At 39.3% G+C, this 25,749-nt stretch overlaps 1 protein-coding gene across 1 annotated transcript; it reads right to left on the reverse strand.

The window, feature by feature from the left end:
- Window positions 1–371: 371 nt before the first annotated feature.
- ilf2 (interleukin enhancer binding factor 2) lies at window positions 372–12,263 on the reverse strand. The gene is made up of 15 exons (XM_055021980.1): window positions 12,145–12,263; window positions 11,650–11,709; window positions 11,154–11,196; window positions 10,809–10,913; window positions 10,642–10,719; window positions 10,440–10,542; window positions 8,967–9,032; window positions 6,567–6,683; window positions 6,092–6,170; window positions 5,899–5,986; window positions 3,975–4,036; window positions 2,399–2,513; window positions 2,096–2,186; window positions 1,298–1,453; window positions 372–545 (listed from the first exon to the last, which is right to left on the reverse strand). The coding sequence occupies exons 1-14, from the start codon at window positions 12,147–12,149 to the stop codon at window positions 1,302–1,304; spliced, it is 1,164 nt and encodes a 387-aa protein (XP_054877955.1). The 5' UTR covers window positions 12,150–12,263; the 3' UTR covers window positions 372–545; window positions 1,298–1,301.
- Window positions 12,264–25,749: the final 13,486 nt, after the last annotated feature.

Here is a 25,749-nt window from a genome sequence, read left to right on the forward strand (position 1 = left end):
GTGAATTGACATCCCTGTCAATTCACTATCAAAGGCCAAAAAAACCCTTTAACATAATAGATTTAATTTTGTTAGAAGCACTGTATTGGTGTTGCTAAGCAAAAAATGATTTGTTGTGGGTCAATCAACTGTCGTGCAAAGATTGGATGCTCGCAGTTATTCTATTATCACTTCAGCGAAGACTGTGCTTGTTATCCCAAGGAAATCCACTGCCACTGTGTGTTTGTTAAAACATTGTGTAAGAGATGTCTCCAGGGTCAGTTAGAAATCATTTCTTAACATTACTGTGCAGTTATGCTTCACTGGAAGCTTTGCTTTCAGATAATGCTCTGCTATTTTCATATTTCACTTGCTTCATGAACAAACATAACTCAATCTGAAAACATGTTTATTCAACTTTTAAAAAGACAAATATAAAACCAAATCAAGGGAAAGAAAACCTCTCAGTAATTAAAAGACAATACAGTTCAATTTTTGGGAAATTCTGGCTTCCAAGGGAGCTTCTCTGATAGGTTCCTCAGTGTACCCCACATCATCCTTAAGATCTGTGAATGAAAAAACAGCAGTACAGACAAGGACATTTTGGAGGGTTCTTAAGGAGTGAAATAATCATTTAACACCTAACAGTGACAACATGATACTATGACGCTGAACAAAAGCACAAAATAATCCCTTCAAAATAGTTCAGAATGTTTTTTCATTCAATTGTAGCTGAAATACTGTAAAACTGTGAGACAATAGCTGAAAAGGCTTTAAAGGCTTCACTGTAATTGCTCATTTATTGGCATTTTTGTATTCCCTGGCAGCCATGTCCACACACAAAGGGAAGGATCTCCACAGAGAAAATATAAAATATAAAAAAGGAATACTTACAAGTGCCCAGTTTCACACAAATTTCCTCTTTACGGTTTACAAATCATATTTCACAAATACAGCTATCCAAAATAATACACAAAGATGCTAACAGATTACAAATCCAGAATTACACACACACACAGATATTTTGAGACTATTTTCACTCCATAAAATTGAAATGGAAAAAAGTGAAATTTCTTTTATAAAATATTAAGCTATTAACCAGATTATCAGTGTAAAGAAGCTACGACCAGACAAAGGAACAGTTACATTTTGATAGGTCAAAAATTCAGTGACAACCCCATTTCAGAAATTATGAGGCTTGTTGGAACAACAAACATTTGTTCTGTTGCACTGTATTACAGACATTCATCCCTTCTGAAGACTTGAATGAAAGCAAAAGCTGTGTTTTGGTTTCAATAATGTGTCGAGTCACTCTAACCTTCCTACTCCTGTGTCTCCATGCTCTCATCTTCTCCATCTCCTCCTTCTTCCAGGCCTTCATCCTCTTCTTCTTTTCTTTCTGGGGGTTTCTCATACGCCTTTTCAGATGGAGTGACAATTACTCCATCCCATGTAGACATTTCTATGGCCAAGTCTGGGAAAGAACAGTTTAGACTTCATCTTTTGTTTAGATTTGTGACTAAACATGAAATATTCAATTGATTATCTGAAATAAGAAGTAAAGAAAAGCAACTGGAAAATACTAGAGATTTTAACAAAAGTCATCCTGAACCCAGGGCAATATCACTATATGGCCCACTATTTGGTTAATAATAGGCCATTGATTGATTTCTAACTATTGCTTTGCTTTCTTTTTGATGGATATCTATAAAAGTTCTTCTTTAATTAATAGTTTGAAATCAATATGTTCTAATTTTCTTTGTGAAATTCATAAGCATGAAATTTTACTTTTGAGTAACATTTATTTTGGCAACTTCACTTGTATTTTACTCAAGTGCTTTATTTTGGTATTCTTTTCACCTCTGCAGCCATCTCAAGATCCTGAGCAGCTTTTAAAGATGTGGTGAAAATATTAGAAAGCACTGACAGAGCAGTAAGGCTGTAGTAAGTTTCATATGCTTACAGAACCTTTGCACAAAATATGTTCTGGTTTGCCTATGGGTAATTCTAAATAAAAATTAACAAACAATTCCAACTGAAAGATGATTACTAATGGTCTGTTTAAAATCTGAAATCCTTGTTTTTAGAAGGCAGTAAAGAAAAGCCATTTTCTTACAGCTGGCATCTCCCTCCATGCCAAGGATCTTTCTGTATCCTCCATGAGAAAGTACCCTCACTAATGTCTGGGCAGTGAAACACACCATGTCCTAAAGAAAAACAAAAAAAACAACAGGTTGTCATGCTTCAGTTCTTACTTCTGTTCAGCTGCTTTGTGTCTATAACCACTCATGTGGCAAGTTTTTTTAAATATAGGATTCAGATAAATATCTTGAAAATAGAAAAAATAAATTAAGAATAACAATAAATATTGACCAACACCATGGTTGTCCCACAATAATCCACAGAGCCAAGCATTTACCTGCTGTTCCAGTGTCATGACTGTATGCACCCTAAAGTTCCCACTTTCACAGGGGTCAGTAATTCCCACAGAGCCAGGAAGAAAGAGACCAGCAGCCAACATCTGAAGGCAACGCCTAAACAAATTCAGAACAATGTTTCTATTTAGCCAGAGTAGTGTGTGCAGATTTTGAGAAGCATGCACATATTTGTTAAAAAGTATGTCAGTACTGTCAACAAATCCACATAGGGGGCAGCAGATTCTCATTTGAAAGTATGATCAGCATGCAGTGCTCATGAAGTGCATAGATACGTGTGTCATAGAAGTGGGAAAATACTTTTGCAACTAGTAATCAGGAAGATCCTTTATACTGAGATTTGCACTGTTCCTCGTGTAGGTCCAGCAGTGAAAGTATGAAAACTTTCTGATGTAAAGGCAAACATATATCTCAAAACAAAACTAAGATTGGATACCTTACTTTCTTGCCAACATTTTAAATTAAAAATCACACATTGCTCCACATATTGGCATCCTGTCAAAGAAAGAATACTGTTTCACAATTCTACGACACAAAGGCTAGCTAATCAGCAGTTTTTGGAAATGTGTTTCTATAAAGTTACTATAAACTATAAAGTTTTACTAACTTTACAGTATTAAGAGCTGTAATAATTCCTCGAATGCCTCAAGTACTGCAATTATTAAAATTCCTCAAGTCAAGTCAAAGTTTATTTATATTATTTACAACAGCCTCAGCTGACCAAAGTGAATCACAACAAACATAATAAAAAGATAAATAATAAAATTAAGCTAGGGGTTAGGGTTGTTAAAATAATAAGACAAATATAAAGTTGGCAAAAACACCAAAAGCTAATAGTATCAATAATAACCAAACAATACCTAAATTTTAGCTGGAGTAATTTTCTTCCATTCTCTAAGGAAAATTACCTACCTCAAAGTTTTGTTAAATTGTTTCATTATTTAAGCACACCGTGTCTGGGGCCGGTGATTACTTCTGTTGCGTAACTCCTCTCACTTCTGCCTATGAGTTGTTGACGAAAGCTAAGTGCTAGTAGCATAAAGTTACATTTTTAAGTTTGGTCCAGGAGTATTTCATTAAATTCTGATAATGCCTGGGTTTTTGTCGTTTTTCAGGGGATCAATAAGCATCCTTAAATGTATGGCAGCCTGTTTCCTCCTGGAGTTGCTACCTGGTGGTCAGTTCAGAGCGAACAGCGAAGAAGATTGCAGTATTTATACAGGTGAGCGGATAAACTAAACATAAGGGGCTACTGCGCAGTAGTTGATGCTTAATGTAAGTATGAAGGTCGCTGGTTTCAGCATTCAGTTTGCCACTTACTGCCCAGATCGACTCAAAATCTTCCTGTGATCGGCGTTCAGACCACTCCTGATTTTAAGGGATACGAGGTAGACACATATGACCCACTGGTGATAACTTACATAACGTCTTGTACTATATGCTCCCCACGGAATTTGACACTTATATGAACAATTTTCTGTTCCTATTACTACCTGGACATGTTTTAAATATAATTTGAAAATGCTTAAAAAGTGGTGGGAGGTGTAATTAAAAACAGACCTGTAGGCTACATTCAGAGACAGAGGTTGCCTGGATGGGTTGTTCATCACAGCAGAATGACCCTGGAACACAATCAACATAACATTGCCAACATAAATATGGAGGAGTGTCTTAGTGCTGTCAATCAATCCCATGTATGCGTTGTTCAGTGTGCCTATGACCTAAGCATTTCAGTTAAATATCACACATTGCTCCACATACTGGTTTCCTGTCAAAGAATGAATCTTGTTTCATAAATGCATGGAACAATGACACCAACTTTGCATTGTGTGTTTTCACAATTCTCTTGTGCAAACTGCTTATCTGCTGTCACCAGAGACCATGCTAACTAGCCTGAGCATTTCCAAAAGGCTCTGGAGAAGTTGTAGCAAAGCAGAGAGCCAACGGAATCTGTGTGCAGCACATACACAATCTTGCAAAAGATCCTTGTTCTGAGGTACACTGGAGGCTATCCTTCTCCTAGCCAGGAAAAGGGTCTAAAATTCTTCTCCTGGCTATGATTGCTCGTTTCTGACCAAGTTGTGTATTTTTGTTGTTAGCACTGGGAAAAATGGGAGAATGCAAAGGAGCTTACTTTTTTCACAGATTATGTCTCGTACTATGTTGTCACAATATAGTGACAGTTTCAAAAATACATATGAAAATTATCATAAAACTTGCACACTGCAACTTCAAGAGTAGGTGATAATGTTCTGTTTCAAGTTTTTTTTTTTATGTGAAGGAAGAGGAAGGTGTCTTTCTACAAAAAAACAAAAAAAACAAACTCAAACAGAAGTTTGCTGACTAACGGACGGATGGTTGCTTTACAGTTGACGTCAACCTGGGGTAACTGAAAAAGATTCTCAATATAAACAACTAAGTAGAAACAAACACATACAAGTCAAATGAAAGCCCAACAGAGTTTTAACAACAGCATGCTAATGCATTTGTACTGCAAAGATTGAATAACAGCTAGATCTTCAACAAGTGATGTCCTCCTCCATCACTTGAAGCAGACTTAAGCCCAGTTCACACTACACGATTTTAGAAAAGTCGGCCGATTCTGAAAACGTAAAAGACCACACACTAGCCGATTTAAAATCGTAGGTGTAACGGGTTCGATCGTAGAGTGTGAGGTTTCACTCGAACACATTCTAATTCCAGATACGAAATCTCTTAAAATGTAAATTCTGCGCTACCACACCTGAATTTAGAGTAAACAAACAAACATGGACAACGACTTTAAGTGGTAACTTTTAGTTTGCGGACTTATGTTAACCCAAAAAAGACGTAACCAAAAATCAAAGCTTTGGATTAAGAACTGGAGACATCACGAACAAGGGTTATATTTGTTGCATCGCAACATGGAGGTGAGGTTTTTTATCTTTTTTTCATAAAAAATACTGTTTTTAATGTTTTCGGTTTGGTCGTTTAATTAACCATTTACGTATAATTTTATAATTTTTTGCTGTGCTTATGTTGTAGAATATATGCATATACTGTACCTAGTTTCAGAAAACAGAATGACTGAAACATCAGAGTAGCTTAAAGAAGAAGAAAAAATATTCTTTTTTAGAAAATCAGATGGCAGTTATCTTTTTTCCCCCAACTGACCGCAATGAGCCAATATGATTAAACACGTTCAATATCAAAGCGGTCCCGACGTTCCACCGACTGGACCCGATCGGTCGTAACACACCACACACTACAGGATGATCGGTTACGATTGTTGGAAGCGACAATCTTAGAACTCAGAATGTTCTAAGATTGTCTTAAGGGCAAAATCAGGGCAAAAAATTGTGTAGTGTGAACTGGGCTTTAAGCACAATAGCTTAAGTCAGCAAAGAGTTCCGTGTTTTCACAAGTCAACATTTCACAAAACACTTTACTAATTGACATGTTTAGAAAAATACAGTTTATAAAACGTCAGATCAATGGAACTTACGAGTAGGTCCAGAATCCATGGAGTCAGAGGCTCAAAACCAGGGAAACGAGCCCTTAGATCTTTCAGGAGGCGGATCAATACCTTGACTCTAAGGATTAGAAATGAAATAGCAAAGTTCAAGTGATTGTAATTGTAATGCAGAAGCCAGAATAGAAAAAAGAGCCGTGATGTGTGTTCACAGAAATTTTCTTACGTTGACTGAGAAGCATTCTCTTCAAACCAGCGCGCATGGCGGATTGCAGCAAGGGCACTCTGTAGCACCTTGATGTCCACTAACATATAAAACATTTGATTTTTATTGAAGAGTACATCCAACCTGCTTCAACAGCCAACATTTGAAATTTTCTTGAGATTTATAACACTTCTGTCTTTTAAGTCTGTCAGAACATTGTGTATGGCATCATAAATTTAAAATGGAAAAATATGTTTACCAATATAAAATATAATTCCAACAGCTGTACTGTGTAAAAATATCATACGCTATTTTTTTTCTTAAAATTTATAGAAACATTCAGATGTCACCAACTTTCCTTAAGAAAATTATATTTAAACATTTTCGAAATTTTTTTATAGAACAATGTGTCAATCATTCATTCCATCTGCCACATCACAAAGTGGTCATCCCTTGAGACATGTGTTAGACATGCGCATGATGTAATTGGTCCTACAGTGCAGTTCTGGGTCAAGTTTGCGGAGATTCGGTGGTACAGTGGTGATGAGAATCTTAACAGTGGCATCAGCTGAACTAATCTCAAAGCCCGTCTCATTGGTCAGCATGGACAGCACTGAAAATAGACATGCACAGGACATTTAGGGTATGAATCAATTTCACAGTTAATTTAAAATTAATCCTGGATAAAAAAAAAAATCAATAAGAAATTAAGTGATGTAAAAATAATTAGGAATACCATCTATATTCAATATTGTACAAAACAGTAGAAGTTCCTGCATTCTATTTGCAATTTCCCTGTAATAGCAAATAACATCATTATTTATAGTTCTCAAGCCATTTAAAGTAGAACTGGATTGTATGTTCCATATTTAGAAGGAAATATTCACATTTAACATTGATATACACAGGAATCTTACTTTTCCCTAAAGGTCATGAACACAAAAACATCAGTAGAAACAATTAAGTAATCCAACAAGAATTAACAAGAGTGTTAAGGTAGAGGTGTTACAACAAATCTACACATGTAGAGGGCTTAATTGCAAAGAAAAAAAGATTGAGGGGGTTATTGTTAACCAAAGAGTTTAAATAATCAGGACTATTTTGCAGAATCACACTGGAGGAGAGAGATATCAAATTGTTTAAATTTGAATCAGTTTTCAGAAATGGTCTGTCAGGTCACATCTGCTAGTCATATAAGAAATGTTTGCGAACTCTAACCAAAAGAACTATCTGGGTTACATGTACGAGGTTGAAAATTTTAATTATTAAATTTAATAATTTAATTATTAAAATAATTAAATTATTTTAATTTCTTTCTTAGACAGGAACCCAGTTCCTCCATTATTATTATTATTATCATCATCATCATCATCGTCACAGTTCTGATTACAGACACTCTCAGTGAGTGCTGGTTGGAGACATCCTCAAAGGAAGCGGATCCAAGTGGAAAACCATGCAGCTGTGGTTTCCCACAGCTGCATGGGGACCTTGTTTTTTCATTCATGTTTTTCTTTCCTTATCATTGTATAAAACTTACATGTCGTCTCAGGCTGGAAGAGTTTGGCAAGCTTTGCATCCAGACTGGCTTGATTATTGTCTTACGAGCTCTCTGTGCACAATTCATGAGTGATTCTACCTGGACAGTGCTTGGGAATACTTTTTTTCCATGATAGTCAGATAATCTTAAAACAAGTCAGAAAACTCAGAACATTGTTGGGCAGCTAAAGCTGATAAGAGACATCAAGCACCAAACGGAAAATCTGAAGTCATGAGCAAGGAGCCAACTTTGTCTACAGATTTATAAAGAATTAATGACCAACCAGTTCCAGTGGTGAACTTTGTTTCTGTTCATTCCCCCAGGAAAAGTCTAATTATTCTGCTTTGCAAAACAGCTTTTATTCTGATTTCTTTCTAACCGTATTTAATGTAATTGTAAATGACCAATATTGTTTTAAATGTTGACAATTAATTTCCAAGCAGGACCGTGATGCATTTATATGCAACCAAAAGCAGATGCTTATAAACGATTATTGCATTGTGGTTAAAAGTCTGGTGTTTCATAACTCAGCTCAATTGTGCATTTTTTCTCCGTTTAGATGTTGTTGTGTTTTCTTTTTAAATCATTGATCATTTTGTGTTCTGGTCCGTATAATAGCTGGAAGAAGGTATTTGCAAGGAAACAACTGTTAAATGATTCTTTGTAATGTTATACTGTGCTATATCTATTAGAACCTAATGTGTTATAAAACAAAATGTCTGTATACATGTTTGACAAATTGAAGTGAATTTGTAGAGTGGTTTCATTATAGTAAAATTCATTTTTGACCTATGGCCTCTTTTTTTTTTTAACATGTATTTGTTTATCTTGAAGTTACTTTTATTTTAAATTTATTGTGCGACATCTGTATGGTTTGTATTTTTGTTGTCAATGTTGGATGTCAGGACCTCAGGAAGAGTAGATACAGCTAATAGAAATCCAAATTAAAGAAAGAAGGAAAGACTGTGAGCAGATTTTTAGTAACATGAATATATCACATTTTTTCTTAAATTATTGGTTACTGGATTTTTTGTTTTTCTGCCATTGTATTCACAGGTGTAATCTACATAATGAACTTTGTTTTTAAGCCATGCTGGTTGAAATGTATTGCAACTGTTGGACAAAACTGGGAACATAGCTGATAGATGCAAGGTTTGTTTTTTATGTCTTTCTGTTTTTGAAGAAGTCTGAATCACGGTTTGCCATCACATTACAAGATTGGAGGTTTTAGATGATAAGTAACTTTAATATCACAATGTTTATTAACCAGTGGTTTTAAAATGTATTAAACCCACAACTTTATGGAAAAGCCTTTGAAAGCACTGTTACAACCCTCTCAGTCTTTTCCACTGACTTTACCTTCTGTGGGGTCCTGGGTGCGAAGGGTCTCCACAACTTTGTTTCCAAGAGCAGCTACTGCCTCCACTGTTAAAGATTAATACACACATATTACTAAATTACCAATGGCTTTCCATAAAAACTCTTGATTACCATATGGCAATGATTAAAAGTTTGTATTAAGACATTTTCAGACTGAACTTATGGAACTAAATTGCTCAAAAGAAAGCAATTTAGTGAGCATACCACAACATTTGTAAGTGTACAACATGGGTAAGCATGAAACATGTAAAACAGAGAAATTGTTTATACATGTGAATGTTTAGGAATGTAGTTATGCATTGTTTCATTCACATTTGTGAATTATGTTGTACATTTTGTGAATCTTTTTGAGACAAACTTCCATATGAACTGATCTCTCATCGCTTTTTCTCTACACACGTCAGTGGCTGTAACCAGTACAATGTTAGCTCATCAGTAAGCTTAAAGCCATTGCCTCAGGGTTCATACACATTTTTCTTGTCAAATTCCATACTTTTCCAGAGCTTATTCGTTAACAGAGAAATAATTGGATGGAAAAATATAACATTTAGACAATGGGATAAGGAATATACCGTAATTTCCGGACTATAAGCTGCGACTTTTGACACATGCTTTCAACCCTGAGGCTTATGCAATGATGCGGCTAATTTATGCATTTTTTTCTAACGGCTGCCAGGAGCGCTCGAGCAGAAAAGGTAAGAGTGAGACAGGTAGAATACATGTGTCGAGGAAGACGCAAGTTTAATGTAACTTTGCGCTGTGTGCATGAATAAAATAAACAGACCCTCATCATGGAAAATGCAAGAAGAAATGCATATGAGTCAGCTTTCAAGTTAAAAGCAATCGAGCTGGCCGATAAAGAACAACGAAAGAGAGACTGAGAGAGTGTGTGGCGAAGAATATCTGACGCTATTTCAATCCGACACTGAGGAGGAAGACTTCCATGGTTTCAGTGCACAGGAGGAAGATGAAGACGGCTCTCAGTGACTTTTACCGGTATGTTTTTTTTAACCAGCCCTGTTAATGCTGTGCTACCATGTTGCTGCTATGTTACTGCCGCGTGACAGGCACTGTTTGGAAAGAAAAGCTGCGGTATATTATTAAAACTTTGAAAACTCTTTCTGTGTACCGTTTTTCTTTGTAAATATCTCATGTTTCAATGTAGGCACATGCAGCTAATAGACAGGTTTGGCTTATGTATGTACAAAATGGTTTTTCCTTTAAAAATGTACTGGGTGCGGCTTATAATCAGGTGCGCTTTATAGTCCGGAAATTACAGTAGTATGGAAATACAAATATTTTTCCAAAGACATCCAAAGACTTGAAAAATACATAGTGATAATCAAACTGCACCTTGCAGCCTTAATGACTCAAGGGTAACACTGGAGAAGTGATATATACTGAATAAGCAACAAAGACAGCTTAAGTTCCTTCACTATAACCTTTACTCACATGTTGGGAGGATCTTTAGGATGACAACCAAGTCAGCAACATTATGTCCTGTCGTCATAGTGCCCTTCTTGTATGAGCCAACCTGACGGACCTCTTCAATTTGCTATAAAGTGTTGCACAGGAATTTTATTTTTTGTTTGTCAGAAAAGTATGCTTACTTTTTGCAAAAATTAATGCTCTACATATAAGATGTGTTACTTACCACTTCGAAGTTCCCAGGTGCTACAATCAGGTTGTCGATGACATTATTGATCTTTGTGACTAAAGATAAGATGGAGGACTAAGAGATACAAAAAAGGAAGACAGTCAGATTATCAGAGAGCACGATGTCTGATTAAAAAATTTGATAGTACGTTGACGGGGGCAGACCTGCTCTGCAGGTGTGGGGCTCAGGTCCTGGTTTCTCTTCAGGAGACATTCGCTGAAAGCAGTTTCATCAGGCATAGGCTTTACTCTGGGAAATGCCATCTCACACTGGTGCCAAACAGAAACCTGCTTCAGTACTTACGGGTGCTGATCAATGTTTATATTTCACTAATAGCTTATTGTAATTGTTGGAAAAGACAGTTATTGTGAGATTAATGGTGATAATTGTGTAACATGATGCAATATGGTATTACAGTAGGTCATTAAGACCTTAGAACCCATTCACATTTAAAAAACTAGCTTTGCAATCTACATATTCTGTGCAGTTATGGCATTTCCATCACTTACCACATAAAAATCAAATGGGATGTGTGGGACAAATGGCCGATATCTAAATAGTAAAAAAAGAAAGTAAGAAAACATTAGCAGTTCTACATTTGCTGTAGAAGTAAACATCAGACCAAATATTTCAAAGGCCAAAGAGACAGCAAACTCAAATTGTGGCAGTGGCAGCTAGTAGTGGACCTTCTAGAGTCAGATTGAATATTAATGTTTATTTACAAAAAATAAATCAATGAAAAAAGAAAATCTAAAAATTAAAAAAAAGAAAACAAGAATACATATAGACGGATTTTATCATAGATGTTTCTTTTTTTCTTTATCAAGTTATCTACAATGCAGTAAACATCAAATCATCCTGCAATGAAATATTCCCACCATCAAGTTTGCAACTTCTACACTCTTTGGCCCGTAAACTTTCCTATGCAAACTTGTTACATCTGATCAGTGCACCGTTTCTAATATAGTTATAATGTACACATTTCTTATTTAACAACACACTCACCCCTGAACCAATCCTCCACGGCCCCCAAAGCGGCCCCCTCGGCCTCTGCCGCGGTCTCCTCTGCATATTAACACAGAAACATATTAGATAATCCACATGCAGCTAATGTTAAGACTACTAGGACGAAACGTTGGCAGTGCATTTTGAAAAATGGTTACTTTTAGTAAAAAAATAAAACGGACAATTCATTAGTTCGTATAAAAGCTGTCGTATTTTTAACAGGCACTGCGTGAATTCTAAAAGGATGTCAATAACTACAGATACCCATTGCACACAATAGGCCGGCGGATCAAGGTTCAGTGAAGAATTGATTCTTTTCTTTGGAGTAATTCTAGGTTAATGCTGCTTCATATATTTGTTACAGCGCTCGCTTCAAATTAGACTCCAGCTGCGCAAGCTAAACCAAGCTAGGCTACTAAGGCATAATCACCTATATCAGTAAACAAACTGCTCCTAAGGCATGAAATGTACCGAACAGAATTTAATCATAATTACCTCATTGCGTACGACGTTTTGAATATTGTAGTAAAATATAACGAGAGAACTGGTATAAACCAATTTTATGGTTGAAGCTACCACAGCACCCAATGCGCTACTGGTACACAACGAGTTCCGATCTCTTCTTTTTGTTTAATGGCTGTTGGCAAAGCAACGTTTTCGGCCATTACCGCCACCTACTGGAATTGAGCAAGTATCGAGGTCTTTCTCGAATTGGGTGTGGATCGGGTGTCTAGATACTAATTATATTTGTGAAATAGACAAAAATTGATATTCTTCCCATTCATTTCGTCTTTTGAAGGTACTTCAACAAAAAGAATAATATCCTGAACTGAAAACTTTGTTCTAAAGGTCTTGCATGTCCAGCTGCAATTTGTTGTCTCCACCGTATACTGGGAGCAAACAACATATGCCCCACTGTCTCAATGTAACATTAAAATTTGGAAGTACAGAAGAGAGTATCGAAAATAACAGAAATAAAAACAAAAGCAGGAATACATAAATGGCACATTAAATAAATACATCTAAAATGCTCCAATTAATTTGAAAAAGGAGTGCTTCACCATACTTTTTAGACACTGTAGCTGACTTTCATATTTATTTTTTCAGTTTAGTTCAAACAAATTATATACTTAAACACATACTATAAATAAAAAAAGTTTTTAAAATTATATTTTTATGTTTTTCCTTAGACATGTTTATCCATTATATTTAGTTTTCTTCCCACGTGTCATTTATTTTCATTTGTTCTTTTTGATTTTTCTGTCTCCTCTTTTTACACGAAGTATGCATTTCTGCCTCGTTATCCAAATGAGGAGGGTGATGTCATAAGCCTTCAACGTCACTTATTGGTTGATTAGTTTCTGCCCTAACACTCAAAGTGCCCTTTATTAAATTTATTCTTTTTTTTTCTTAAATTGAAATGTTTTTATCTGTGCAAGAATTTAATAAAATAAATTAGTCTGGCTGCCCTCAAGCTAGGCTACTAAGCTTGAGGGCAGCTAATAATAACTGAACAATTCTTAGTGCCTCTGTCTCCGGATTCATGGATTGCACAGAAAGTTAGAACACCTGTTCCATGGTAAGGAGGGGGACAGAACTCTGTCCCCTCCTCCTATGAGCAAGATTTTTTTTTTCAATATAGCTTGGCTTGTGAATAAAAACATAGGTCTGATACTGAAGTTAGAAAATTTTCTATTTATTTATGGTAATTGTCTTTGCAATGGTGGAAAATCCTCCTTGACCCAAACACAGACCCTGTCCCAATATTTGCACTTCCACCCTCAAGTCCTTCAAATTTATGCTGAAAGTTTTCAGTGTGGAGTGTGCCCACATTGTCCACATCCGGCCTTCGCCTCGCCCGTACTATTTCCGCCCTTACATGAAGTCCGTATTTTTTTGGACTTTGTGGAAGTTTTTTACCCATTATATTTTCTCTATTATCCCTCTATTATCCCACAATTTATTGCTGCATGTGGCGTTCTGAGTAAAAAGGCGGATTAATGGCAATGTTTCACTGTTTCCCCCCCCCCAGTCTTTACAAAAAATTAAAAGAAAATAGCATGACAAATTATTAATAAAGAAAGTTTTATATGATAAACTGAGAAGAAAACATAAATAAATAAAATCATCACAAACTAACTGTGAGGAATATAAAACAAAATGTCAGAAATGTAAGAAAAATTTTAAATCTTAAATTAAGATATTAACATATTAGTATTGGGTTTTTGTGATGTTGCAACGTTTAAGCACTCTCTTAATATTCCACTTTAAAAATGGAAGTGATTTTTAGAAAGCAGTATTTGTAAATAAAACTTAGCCAGAGGATTACATTGTAAATACAAATTAACTCTTACTTCCCCTGTTAGACCAAATTTTATGATATTAAAACTTAAAGATGGAATAGATTCTGTTGTGAAAAACCATCATGTATTCCAAACCCGATACACCAAAAACTTGCAAGCGCACGAGCAGCAAATCAGCCAACACAAAGCAATCAGACTTTACGCTTTTTATTCTTTTTTAGCGCTAAAAAAAGACGCTTACCATCACAGACTAGAAGTGAAAACCAGGGGGCCCCAAGTCTATACAGAATGTGTTTAAAAACAGGAAGATTCGTTGCTTATGATCTAAGAACACGCCCAGTGGTCATCCGATGTCCTGCGTCACCTAAATCTCTATTTCCTTGGAGACGGGAGTGAGGAGATGATTCAGTTTCTGTATCTGTTACAAATACAAAGGCCTTTGTGTGAAAGTATGAGAGTGTAATGTGTGTAGAAGCATATGTGTGTATTTGACCTTGGTAAGCGCCTCAACAACTCCCCCTTTTGGTCTCAAAGAGACCACACAAATTAAGAGGGCTCTCCATCCTGAGTAGACATTGCCCCTATCTGGAAACATCCCCCGAGGCTCATTACAGATGTTGACTCGTCTTCTAACTTTGCTGTTGTCTTTCGTGTCATTTCATTTCCATTTGTTGGGGGTAAAACAGATAGAGCACCCCACGCCTCCGAAGGCGGCGGATCGAAATCACAATGTCCCTCTTACAGGCTAAACAATAACATAAAAAAAAAAATGTTAAAGGACGTTTAATTGTTAGAAGAAAATGTGAGTGTTGATGAACTATAAACGAGTGCATTTTTTCAAATAATATGTGAATGTTAATAAACTGTGACATTAAAAAAATGTTAAAAATGAGTAATGGTTATATAAATGTTAAAACAGTCTTTGAAATTGCTGATAACATTTAAAAATCTATTAGTAAAATGTTAAAGAATAATAAAATGTACAGTGAGCAAAATGTTAAGGTAATACTGTAAATCTCAACAAAATATAAGCCGAATAATTGTTACTAAAATGCAAAATGCCTAAAGTGTTAGGTAATAGATTCAATAAACCAAAAGTTAATAAGATAAACTTTAATATGAAGAAATGTTAGACAATACTTAAAAAGAGAAAATGCAAACAACGAAATGTGAAGATCTCAGGCTTCAGTGTGACGTTTCAGCTGTAAATTGGTACGTCAATCACGGAAGGCGCCTACAGTCTCACATCTCGGCACACCCAGAAAAGATTAGACTTTATTCACTAAACACTGAAAAGTTGAAGTTCCACGGTCATTTTACGTCCAGGGGGTTGGACTCCCCGGACTGCTCCTGCATGGTTTTACTCACGGCCTTCAGTCCTACCAGCGTCTTGGTCACCGTTCCATCAGACACTGTGTGATTTGGCACAAAGACACAACAGAGACCTCCAAAAATAGCACAAACCTTCAATTGCATCTCTAGTTAAATTAGTTAAGCTCAGCACATTATAATGAATATAATTGATTCTGTCTACATGTTTGTTGGGTGTTATGCATAGGAAAATACTCTCAAAACCTGCAGCAACCTGGTCCACTAGTTTGTATTGGTCTGGAACTTACCGGGCAGGAACACCGATGCTGTCAATATAAGTGGATGAATTTGTGGTAAAATCAAATGCGCTGCGCTTTACTCGTGAGGAGATGCTGTCAATCAGGGGTTGTTGTTCTCCTATCATTATGACATGGGCTCATGTCATAATGGTAGGGGTTTGTGCACAAACGCACAAACCCCAAACATCAGATCGAATCAAAGGAGCGGGCTCAGTATACATTCTAGGTCGTCCAGCTGCGCAGGCCACACAATTAGACATTTGGTATTGTCGCACTGTTGCAGTGAACCAGTTTAATCACAAATTGGTTCCCGTATAACCTGTTGCTAACATGATCACATCAGCAGGAGTCAATTTGGAGTAGTCAAAAATTAGCACACCCCCAGTCTTTTTATCTAAAAAGGCAGTCTTGATTTCAGGTTCATTGTTTGGTTGTGTCAGGAGGTTAATTTGAATCACTTTTAGGGGGTCTTCCCCGCTTGCCTCAACTCCGAGCACCATGCGCATTCTGCTAGGGTTGCCATCATGTAGTGACTTCTGCACACCATGCAGTGATAAAAGGAGTGGATTCTCTGTGGGTGTTCTGGGACCTGGAAAGCTTTGTCCGGTGGTGAGCTCAAATGGTGTCAGTCCCGTCCTGGAGTTGATTGAACACCTGATGGACATCAGAGCCCGAGGTAATGCATCAACCTAATTCAATTTTGTTTGTGCACAAACCTTAGCCAATTTTGTTTTCAAGTTCTGGTTCATTCTTTCCACTTTTCCTTGAGATTGTGGGCGGTACACTGTTCCAAACCTGTGTTTTAGACCGAGGTGGGCCTCCACTGTTTGCAGGTCCTTGTTTTTAAAGTGGGTTCCATTGTCCAACCTGATTTTCTCTGGGAAACTGTGCCTGGGGATGTAATGGTTAATTAGACATTTTATAACTGTTTTACTGTCGTCTTTTGCTGCTGGCCAGGCTTCCTGTGAAAACAACAACTCAAACCAGCAAATATCTTTTGCCTTGCACTGTGTTCACCATGTCTGTGAAATCCAACACAATCTCTTTCCCTGGACATGTAAGTAGAGGAGACTGTCCCTGTTGGGGATAAAAAGTTTTCTCAGGGTTGAACTGTCCACACATTACACAATTTTTCACAAAATGTTTCACCATGTCGACCATGTAGGAGTGCCACCATTCTTTAAGGTTGTGCATCATCTGTTTAGTCTCCACATGTCCAAAAGCTCCTGTTTTTTCCCAGGGGGCAGAATTAACCTGCCATCTGGGCCCCTTCAGCATCTATTTGTTTCAATGACGCCCCTGTGCTTCCACATGTTTTTCTCTTCAAGCGACACCCCCTTTTGGCATCTTTTCATCTCTTCCAGTGTCAGTTTGTCTTTTAATTCCTCCTCCGAGAAACACATCATGGCCAAATCTGTGTGTCTGAAACAACTGTCTCACATCTGGTCCCATCAGAGGAGCTGCTTCCAGGTCTGGTCTTACCTTCTCTGTCTTTGCCACCAGCTCTGCACATTCGTGTGGTTCTCCTTCTGCAAAACAGTCTGCCTGTTTATGCCTTCATGTGTGAATGAAATGTTTGGAGCTTGGCTATCCCAACTGCATGTTGTGTGCAAGGGTGATGCCTTTTTCCCATGTTGTCCATCAGTACTTTTCTCTCTCCCCCTTTTTTCTGGAACAAAACTCCATTAACAGCCAGTTGTGTTACAGAAACATCAAGGAAAAACAGCAAGGTGTAGTCTGGGAGGGAGAGTTGTAGTCTGCAATGTGTTTTTACTGACCTTAAAATCTGCCTGATGTAGGTGCTGCAAAACCAGGGAGGTGGCTTTAACGCAGGTCTCCAAGCAGAAGGTCGACCATATACTGTATGAGGGTTGTTTGAGGAGGGAGAAGACAGTCCTGCAAAATATCCTTCAAAATCTGGTTAAACAACCCTGGGGACAGGGCCAATTGATTTGACCTTGGTAAGCGCCTCAACAATTCCTTGCACAAACCATTAATGAAGTTGCAATATAAAAAAAGTAAATTGTATCAAAATCTCAGTCACAAAACAGACAAGAATAGATTTTTATTTTGAATTTCTTTTGCAGAAAGTCATTATAGGGAAAACTTGATACATAATTATTAAATTCATATCTTAAGTTTCAGCAACATCACCTTCCGGTACTTCTGGCTCTCTTGAAGGCTCCATGGCAACCTAATTGGTCCTTCCACAATGCATGAGCATGGAGTAGAATGACTGGTAATCACTACTCCACTTGTGCCTTGGTGTTTAATGCATTATTATTTTGAGTGGTTATCTGCCGCTTACAATAAGATTCTTCTGAAATAAAAATAATTAAGCACTTCCCAAATTCTGATCTTCTTGTAATTTTCACTATTATTTATTACTTGATCAACAAAGATAAGCCAGTCTTGCACAGCAGAAACACACTTAGGGATATTGCAAGTGTAGAATTAAGAGATCAGACATAAGAGATCAGAGCCAATTAGAAATCCAAGAAAAAGGGAACTTAGAAAAAATTTTGTTTTTCAGAAAGCAAGTCAAAACACAAAGAATATAGTCTACCCTGACAAGCACTTCTCTTCAACTGCTCTTCTGGCTAGAAATAGTCGGTATCGCCTCGACGCATGGCTCTGGTTCTGGAACCATTTTCCTTGAGAGGGGCTGGATGTACTTCCACTCTGGAGTTGCCCACGGTGAGAGGCATCAGGCAGGGTGGGCATACTTGTTGCTCCCCATCTCGGCACCTGTACATTGGGGTTTACCCTGGTGAACGAGAGGGTAGCCTCCCTACGCCTATGGGTGGGGGGACAGATTCTGACTGTCGTTTGTGCTTACGAACCGAACAACAGTTCAGCCTACCCACCCTTTTTGGAGTCCTTAGAGGAGTTACTGGAGAGTTACCCTCCTGGGGACTCCTTCGTTCTGCTAGGGGACTTCAACCCTCACGTGGGTAATGAATAGAGACCCGGAGGGGCGTGGTTGGGAGGAACGCTCCCTCCAATCTGAACTCGAGTAGTGTTCTGTTGTTGGACTTCTATGCTTGTCCATAACAAACACCGTGTTCAGGCATAAGGGTGTCCATATGTACACTTGGCAGCAGGACACCCTAGGCCGCATTTCGATGATCAATTTTGTCTTTGTTTCATTGGATCTGCAGCAGTATGTCTTGGACACTCGTGTGAAGAGAGGTGCGGAGTTGTCCACTGACCACTACCTGGTGGTGAGTTGGCTCCTGTGGTGGGGGGGGATGCCGGTCAGACCTGGCAGGCTCAAACGTGTTGTGAGAGTCTGCTGGGAACATCTGGCGGAGTCCCCTGTGAGACGGAGCTTTAACACCTATCTCCAGCAGAGCTTGGAACATATCCCGGGGGAAGTGAGGGACATTGAGTCTGAGTGGACCATGTTCTGTGCCTCCATTGTCGAGGCATCTTATCGGAGCTGTGGTTGCAAGGTTGCCTGTGCCTGTCATGGCGGCAACCCTCGAACCCGTTGGTGGACACCTTCAGGGAGGGATGCTGTCAGGCTGAAGAAGGAGTCTATCAGATCTTTTTGGTCAGTGGGACTCTGGAAGCATCTGATGGCTACCGGCGGGCGAAGCGGCGTGCAGCTCGGGTGGTTGCTGAGGCAAAAACTCAGTCATGGGAGGAGTTTGGAGAAACCAGGGAGAAAGACTTCCATATAGCTTTGAGGCAATTCTGGTCCACCATCCGGCGTCTCAGGAGGGGGAAGCAGTGTAGCACCAACACTGTTTACAGTGGGGGTGGTGTGCTGCTGACCTCGACTCGGGACGTTGTGGGTCGGTGGGCGGAATACTTCGAAGACCTCCTCAATCCCATCAACATGCCTTCCATTGAGGAAGCTGAACCTGGGGACTCTGAGTTGGGCTCTCCAATCTCTGGGGACGAGGTCGCCGAAGTGGTTAAAAAGATTCTCGGTGGTAGGGCCCCGGGGGTGGATGAGATTTGCCTGGAGTTTCTTAAGGCTCTCGATGTTGAAGGGTTGTGTTGGTTGACGCAACTCTGCAGTATCACATGGACATTTGGGGCAGTACCCCTGGATTGGCAGACTGGGGTGGTGGTCCCCCTGTTTAAAAAAGGGGATCGGAGGGTGTGTTCCAATTATAGAGGGATCTCACTCTTAAGCCTACCTTGGCAAGGTCTATTCGGGGGTCCTGGAGAGGAGGGTCCGTCAGATAGTCGAACCTCGGATTTTGGAAGAGCAGTGTGGTTTTCGTCCTGGTCGTGGAACACTGGACCAGCTTTACATCCTCAGCAGGGTCCTGGAGGGTGCGTTGGAGTTCTCCCAACTGGTCCACGTGTGTTTTGTGGACTTGGAGAAGGCGTTTGACCGTGGCCCTTGGGATGCCCTGTGGGGGGTTCTCCGGCAGTCAGGTCCCTGTATGACCGGTGTCAGAGTCTGGTCCACATTGCCGCCAATAAGTCGGGCTCGTTTCCGGTGAGGGTTGGACTCTGCCAGGGCTGCCCTTTGTCACTGATTCTGTTCATTACTTTTATGGACAGAATTTCTAGGAGCAGCCGAGGTGTTGAGGGGATCCTCAACACCTTTGTTGGCCTTTGGATTGCATCTCTGCTTTTTGTGGATGATGTGATCCTGTTGGCTTCATCAGGATCTGATCTGTAGCTCTCGCTGGAGTGGTTCGCAGCCAAGTGTGAAGCTGCCAGGATGAGGATCAGTGCCTCCAAGTCCGAGACCATGGTCTTGAGCCGGAAAAGGGTAGAGTGCCTTCTCTGGGTCGAGGGGGATGTCCTGCCCCAAGTGGAGGAGTTCAAGTATTTTGGGATCTTGTTCATGAATGGGGGAAAAAGGGAGCGGGAGGTCGACAGGCGGACTGTCGCAGTGTCCGCAGTGAAGCGGGCGCTGTACCGGTTCCTTCATGGTGAAGAGAGCACTGAGTCAAAAAGCGAAGCCCTCGATTTACCAGTCAATCTATGTTCCTACCCTCATCTATGGTCATGAGCTTTCTTTCGGTCATGAGCAAAGGTCATGACCGAAAGAACGAGTTCTCAGATACAAGTGGCCGAAATGGGTTTCCTCCATAGGGTGGCTTGAGATAGGGTGAGAAGCTCGGTCATCCGGGAGGGACTCAGAGTAGAGCCGCTGGTCCTCCACATCGAGAGGAGCCAGTTGAGGTGGCTCGGGCATCTGGTCAGGATGCCTCCTGGACGCCTCCCTGGTGAGGTGTTTCAGGGACGCCCCACCGGGAGGAGGCCCCGAGGAAGACCCAGGACAAACTGGAGGGATTATGTCTCCCGGCTGACCTGAGAACATCTCTGGATTCCCCCGGAGGAGCTGGAAGAAGTGGCTGGGGAGAGGGAAGTCGGGCCTCCCTTCTTAAGCTGTAAAAGTTACCAGAGGCACTATTGCAAATTAAACAGTTCATTAAGCTCAAAAAAGCCTATTGGCATAAATAGTCTTTTTTTTATTGTACAACATTGACCACATTAAAACCAGAAGTCTTTGCTGGCCCTGGGAACCTTACAGCTGAAAACCAGTTAAAACCCAACTAAATAACATTAGACTGCTTGGGGGAGGAACAATAATAATAAAAAAAACCCACAAATAAAACTAAATACACTTGAGTGTTCCCAAACAAAAACAGACTAAAAAAAATCCCTGGTGAATAAAGTAAAGAAAAAACAAAACAAAACAAAACAAAACAAAAACACTCCCTCTCCACTCGTCTCCTCATTCTAATACAGCTTGGAACCCAGCATAGGTCCTTTTTATTTTACAAACAAGCTTAGAGGGCTGAACAATAAAAACTCCCCTTCCCTAAGCAAAAAAACAAAACAAAAAAAAAAAAAACAAAACAAAAGAAATAAAGAAAAATACTTTAATCAGTAACTATCCAGAAAATACATTCTAAACGAACAAAACCCTAAAATCAAAACAAAACTAAAGCTGAAACAGTAAACCTTCTCTAAAGTTAACGGAGCTGTGTAAATCTTTTCTAAGAGCAAGTTTCCTCTGGATGAATCAGCCTGGCCTCTGATCCCCTCTGCGATCAACCTGCTTTTAAATGTAAATGCTGTTATGGCCTGGCTCTAGAACCATAACAAATTAAAGGGAAGCAGCGCATGAGATAACTTAAATGGGATTTATTTAACAAAAATCATAACTGGTTGGGGAAGAAAGGGGGAGAGAGTGGCAGAGAGAGAAAAACAGAAAGAATTGGTGTGGGAAGGGACGATGCATCTTTATCTAGATCTGTATGTCATTGTGAAGACACTGGCCAGCTGCCTCTACTTCCAATCAGCACCAATTGGAATATATAGATGTTAAAACCAAGAAGAAAGGCCTTGGGTTGTAACACCACCCCTCTTCAAGACAGGATCCCTGGACAACCTGGAAAAATAGAAGAAAAAAAAAAACAATACACTTACTATATCTCAGACCAGCTGAGAAAGAACACAAAACAAAACTTAACTCAAAACAAAACTCAGATCCCGTCCCAAAGTCAACATCTGGTACCTCGAAGTGACAGCTAGACAGATAAGGGGAGAAAGAGAAAAAAAGTCATTGACTTTGTGCTCTTGACAAAGCATCTGCGATGATGTTATCCTTCCCCTTGATATGATGAATATCTAAGGAAAAAGACTGCAGAAATAATGACCACCTTACAAGTCTCTGATCTGGGCAGCGGAAAGAATTCAAGAAGGTCAGAGGATTATGGTCTGTGAAAACAGTTAAAGGCCCTGAACCCATATAGACTTCAAAATATTGTAAAGACCAAATGAGAACCTTGGTCTCTTTTTCGATCATTGAATAATTCAGCTGATGCCTATTAAATTTCCTAGAAAAAAAAATAAAACTCACAGGTCTTTCAATTGAAAAGTCATCCATTTGCAAAAGGACTCGCCCTGCACCAACAAGACTGGCATCAACCTAGAGTTTAACAGGCTTATTCATATCAGGAGCCAACAAGACAGGAGAATTGCATAGCATCCTCTTCACATCTTCAAAAGCCTGCTGACAGACAGAGGACCAAATGTATTTCACATTACTTTTCAAAAGATCTGTCAGGTGCAAACACAGTTGAAAAGTTTCTGGAGAAGGCTCTATAATATCCAACTAAACCCAAGAATTTCATAAGTCCCTTTTTAGTTGTTGGAGGCGGATACTCTTCAATTGTTTCTACCTTTGCACTAACTGGACGTACCTTACCCTAACCCACTTGATGACCAATAAAGGCAGAAATTTCTTGCGCCCTTAAAGGGACCTGCCAATAACCTTTTAGTAGGTCTATCTTACTAATGAATTAGCATTACCAATCTGGTAAATGCAGGCATCCATACGAGGCAGAGGGTATGAATCAGGTTTGGTGATTCTGTTGACTTTTCTAAAATCTGAACAAAACAGGTGGGTTTTGTCTGATTTTGGAACTAGCAAACAAGGCGAAGATGAGCTTGATCATGATATTTGAGCACTGCCATTTTTTAACAGGTAGTCAACCTCTGCATCCAGATGTTTGCGTTTCTCTGGGTTAACCCTGTAAAACTGCTGTTTCATAGGTCGTGCATCACCCACCTCAATATCATGTTCGATCAGGTGTGTGCAGGATGAGTCTGGTAAATAACTCAGTGTCCAAATTGTTCAATACTTCAGAATTCTTAAGTTAGCATGGCTGAATCTGGAGATGGCAACCCATCGCCATTATATTCATCTCCAGCAGATGTCACATTTCACCAATGCACACAGGATGAATTTCATCCACCATTACAGTCTTACCACGAACATGGTAAGGTTTTAAGAGGTTGACATGAACCGTTTGCCGTTTTTTCCGCCTTTCTGGAGTTGAAATAAGATAGTTTTGGTCAGAGAGCTGTTTCAAAACTGTATGTGGGCCAGAAAACTTGGCCTGAAATGGTGAAGTCACAACAGAAAATAAGGCCAGTACTTGGCCCCCTGAAAAAAAAACACAATGTTCATCTTTCTTATCATACCAACGCTTCATTTTTTTCTGTGCAGATGATAGTTTGTCTTTTGCCAATTGTGTAGCAGTATAGAGTCTCTGCTTAAACCCATTAACATAATGCAACAGGTTTTGTGGTGGTTTCAGCATGCTTCCATTCATCTCGCAAAACTGTTAGCGGACCATGCACAGTATGACCAAATACTACTTCATTAGGGCAAAAACGTGTACTCTCCTGTGTTATTTCTCTTGCTGCAAGTAATAACTAAGGCAGACCATCCTCCCAATCAGCATTCATCTGAACACAGTAAGCACAGAGTAAAGATTTTAATGTTTGATGAAATCGCTCCAGTGCTCCTTGGCTCTATGCATGGTATGCTGAAGATTGACTGTGCTTAATTTGTAGCTGCTTCAAAACCTGTGCTAACAAACGAGAGGAGAAATTAGATCCTTGGTCACTCTGAATGACTTTAGGTATTCCAAAAATACCAATAAACTGCACAAAAGCTCGCACCACAGACTTTGCAGTAAGTGTGTGCAATGGATAGGCTGCTGGATACCTGGTACTTTGGCACATAACAGTCAAAAGATATTTAGCACCTGAACATGAAGAGGGAAGAGGACCCACACAATCAATTATTAAGTGTTTAAATGGTTTGCCAATAGCCGGAATAGAATAAAGTGGTGCCCGATTTATGACTTGATTGGGTTTACCAATTAGCTGACAGGTGTGACAGGTTTTAATATAAGCAGCAACGTCTTTTTTCAGACGCGGCCAAAAAAAATGTCTCAAAATGCAGTCATAGGTTTTTCTAACTCCCATGTGTCCGGACTCATCATGAGATACCTGCAAAACCAAGTCACGCCATTTCAAAGGCACCACAACCTGATAAACTGGCCCCCCAATAGCATTGTCACCACATGGCATCCACATCCACTTCCTTAACAGTACCTTGTTTTCAACAAAATATCTGAGCACAGCTCTGCACCTCCTCAGCAGGTAATGAGGACTGAAACAAAGTCTGTATTGTGGGCTCATATCTTTGGTCCTGACCCAGATCATTCTGTGGAATAGACAAAGGAACATTAAACAAACAAAAAGAGGATGTCTGTTTATCTTCCCCAAAGTCTCCATCCTGATGTACATCACTGGATGCTTTCATTGCTCATGTCACAGCACATGCTTGAAAAAGTTCAGGGTGTGATTTTTCATTTTCGTCAGGACAATGAAAGGCACTGAAACAACAACTGGAGACTCTGGTTGACCAGGTCAGATTTTCCCTCCAGCTATATTGTTCCCCAGAATAACAGTGACACCCAACACAGGTAGCGCAGGTTTAACACCCATCCCTACTTCTCCTTCAAACAACTCTGAATGAAGGATGAGCTTATGTACTGGAACACAAAACACAGACATGCCCATACCCAACACAAGTATAGATAACCCAGTGAGATTCATCTGAAAAAGACAACACTGCTGCCAGAATGAATGAATCGTATGCACCAGTATCTCTTAAGATGGTAACTGGCACCCTGACGTCACTCCCGACTAAAGAAACTTGTCCTTCTATAAGAAATGGTTTGTAAGAACCCAAATCAGGTTTTCCGACAAATGGCACTTCAGTCATTTTGTGAGGAACGTTTAAAAAAACTGATGCAGCAAATGCTGCTGGTTTAACCTGAGTTCCATTTTTATTTTTAGATTTCAGAAAAGCACAGTCTTTCTTCCAATGACCCTTTTTGTGACGATAATTTAAAATTTTGTCCAGATCACGGTTACTGCAGTCTGAAAAAGAACCTCCAGAACGTGTTGAATGCCAGTTTGGAGCACTCATCCAATCTGCATGCTCTCCACCTGTATCTTTATGCGTCAATACAAAATCATCAGCCAACACTCCAGCTTCTGATACAGTTTTCACTTTTTGTTCATTAATGTACATTGCGATGCATTGAATCACAGAGTTCTTAAATTGTTCCAGAACCATTAAATTACAGAGGTCACCAAGTGTTTTAACCTCAGAGGAAGTACACCAACGATTGAACTGAATCTCCAAATCTCTTGCAAACTCCACATAAGTTTTATCACCTTTTTCCAGTTTCTAAACCTCTGTCTGTATGCTTCAGGGACTAATTCCTATGCTTTCAGCATTGCAGCATTAAACTGGGCATTATCCTGGCCATCATTTAAGCTCAACATAGAGAAAGCTTCTTGAGCACGACCAACCAAAACGGACTGAAGCAACACTATTC

This window comes from Poeciliopsis prolifica, unplaced genomic scaffold, assembly GCF_027474105.1.
Source record: "Poeciliopsis prolifica strain line A6 unplaced genomic scaffold, Auburn_PproV2 SCAFFOLD080, whole genome shotgun sequence".
Taxonomy (NCBI): domain Eukaryota; kingdom Metazoa; phylum Chordata; class Actinopteri; order Cyprinodontiformes; family Poeciliidae; genus Poeciliopsis; species Poeciliopsis prolifica.

Bases quoted from the DNA above. Each gene is read 5' to 3' on its own strand.
- ilf2 (XM_055021980.1), bottom strand. The intron at 9,033-10,439 runs GTGAGTAAAGGT...AATCTTTAACAG, and splicing joins CCTAAAGATCCTCCCAACAT to TGGAGGCAGTAGCTGCTCTT. The intron at 4,037-5,898 runs GTAAGTTCCATT...ATTGTGTTCCAG, and splicing joins CATGGATTCTGGACCTACTC to GGTCATTCTGCTGTGATGAA.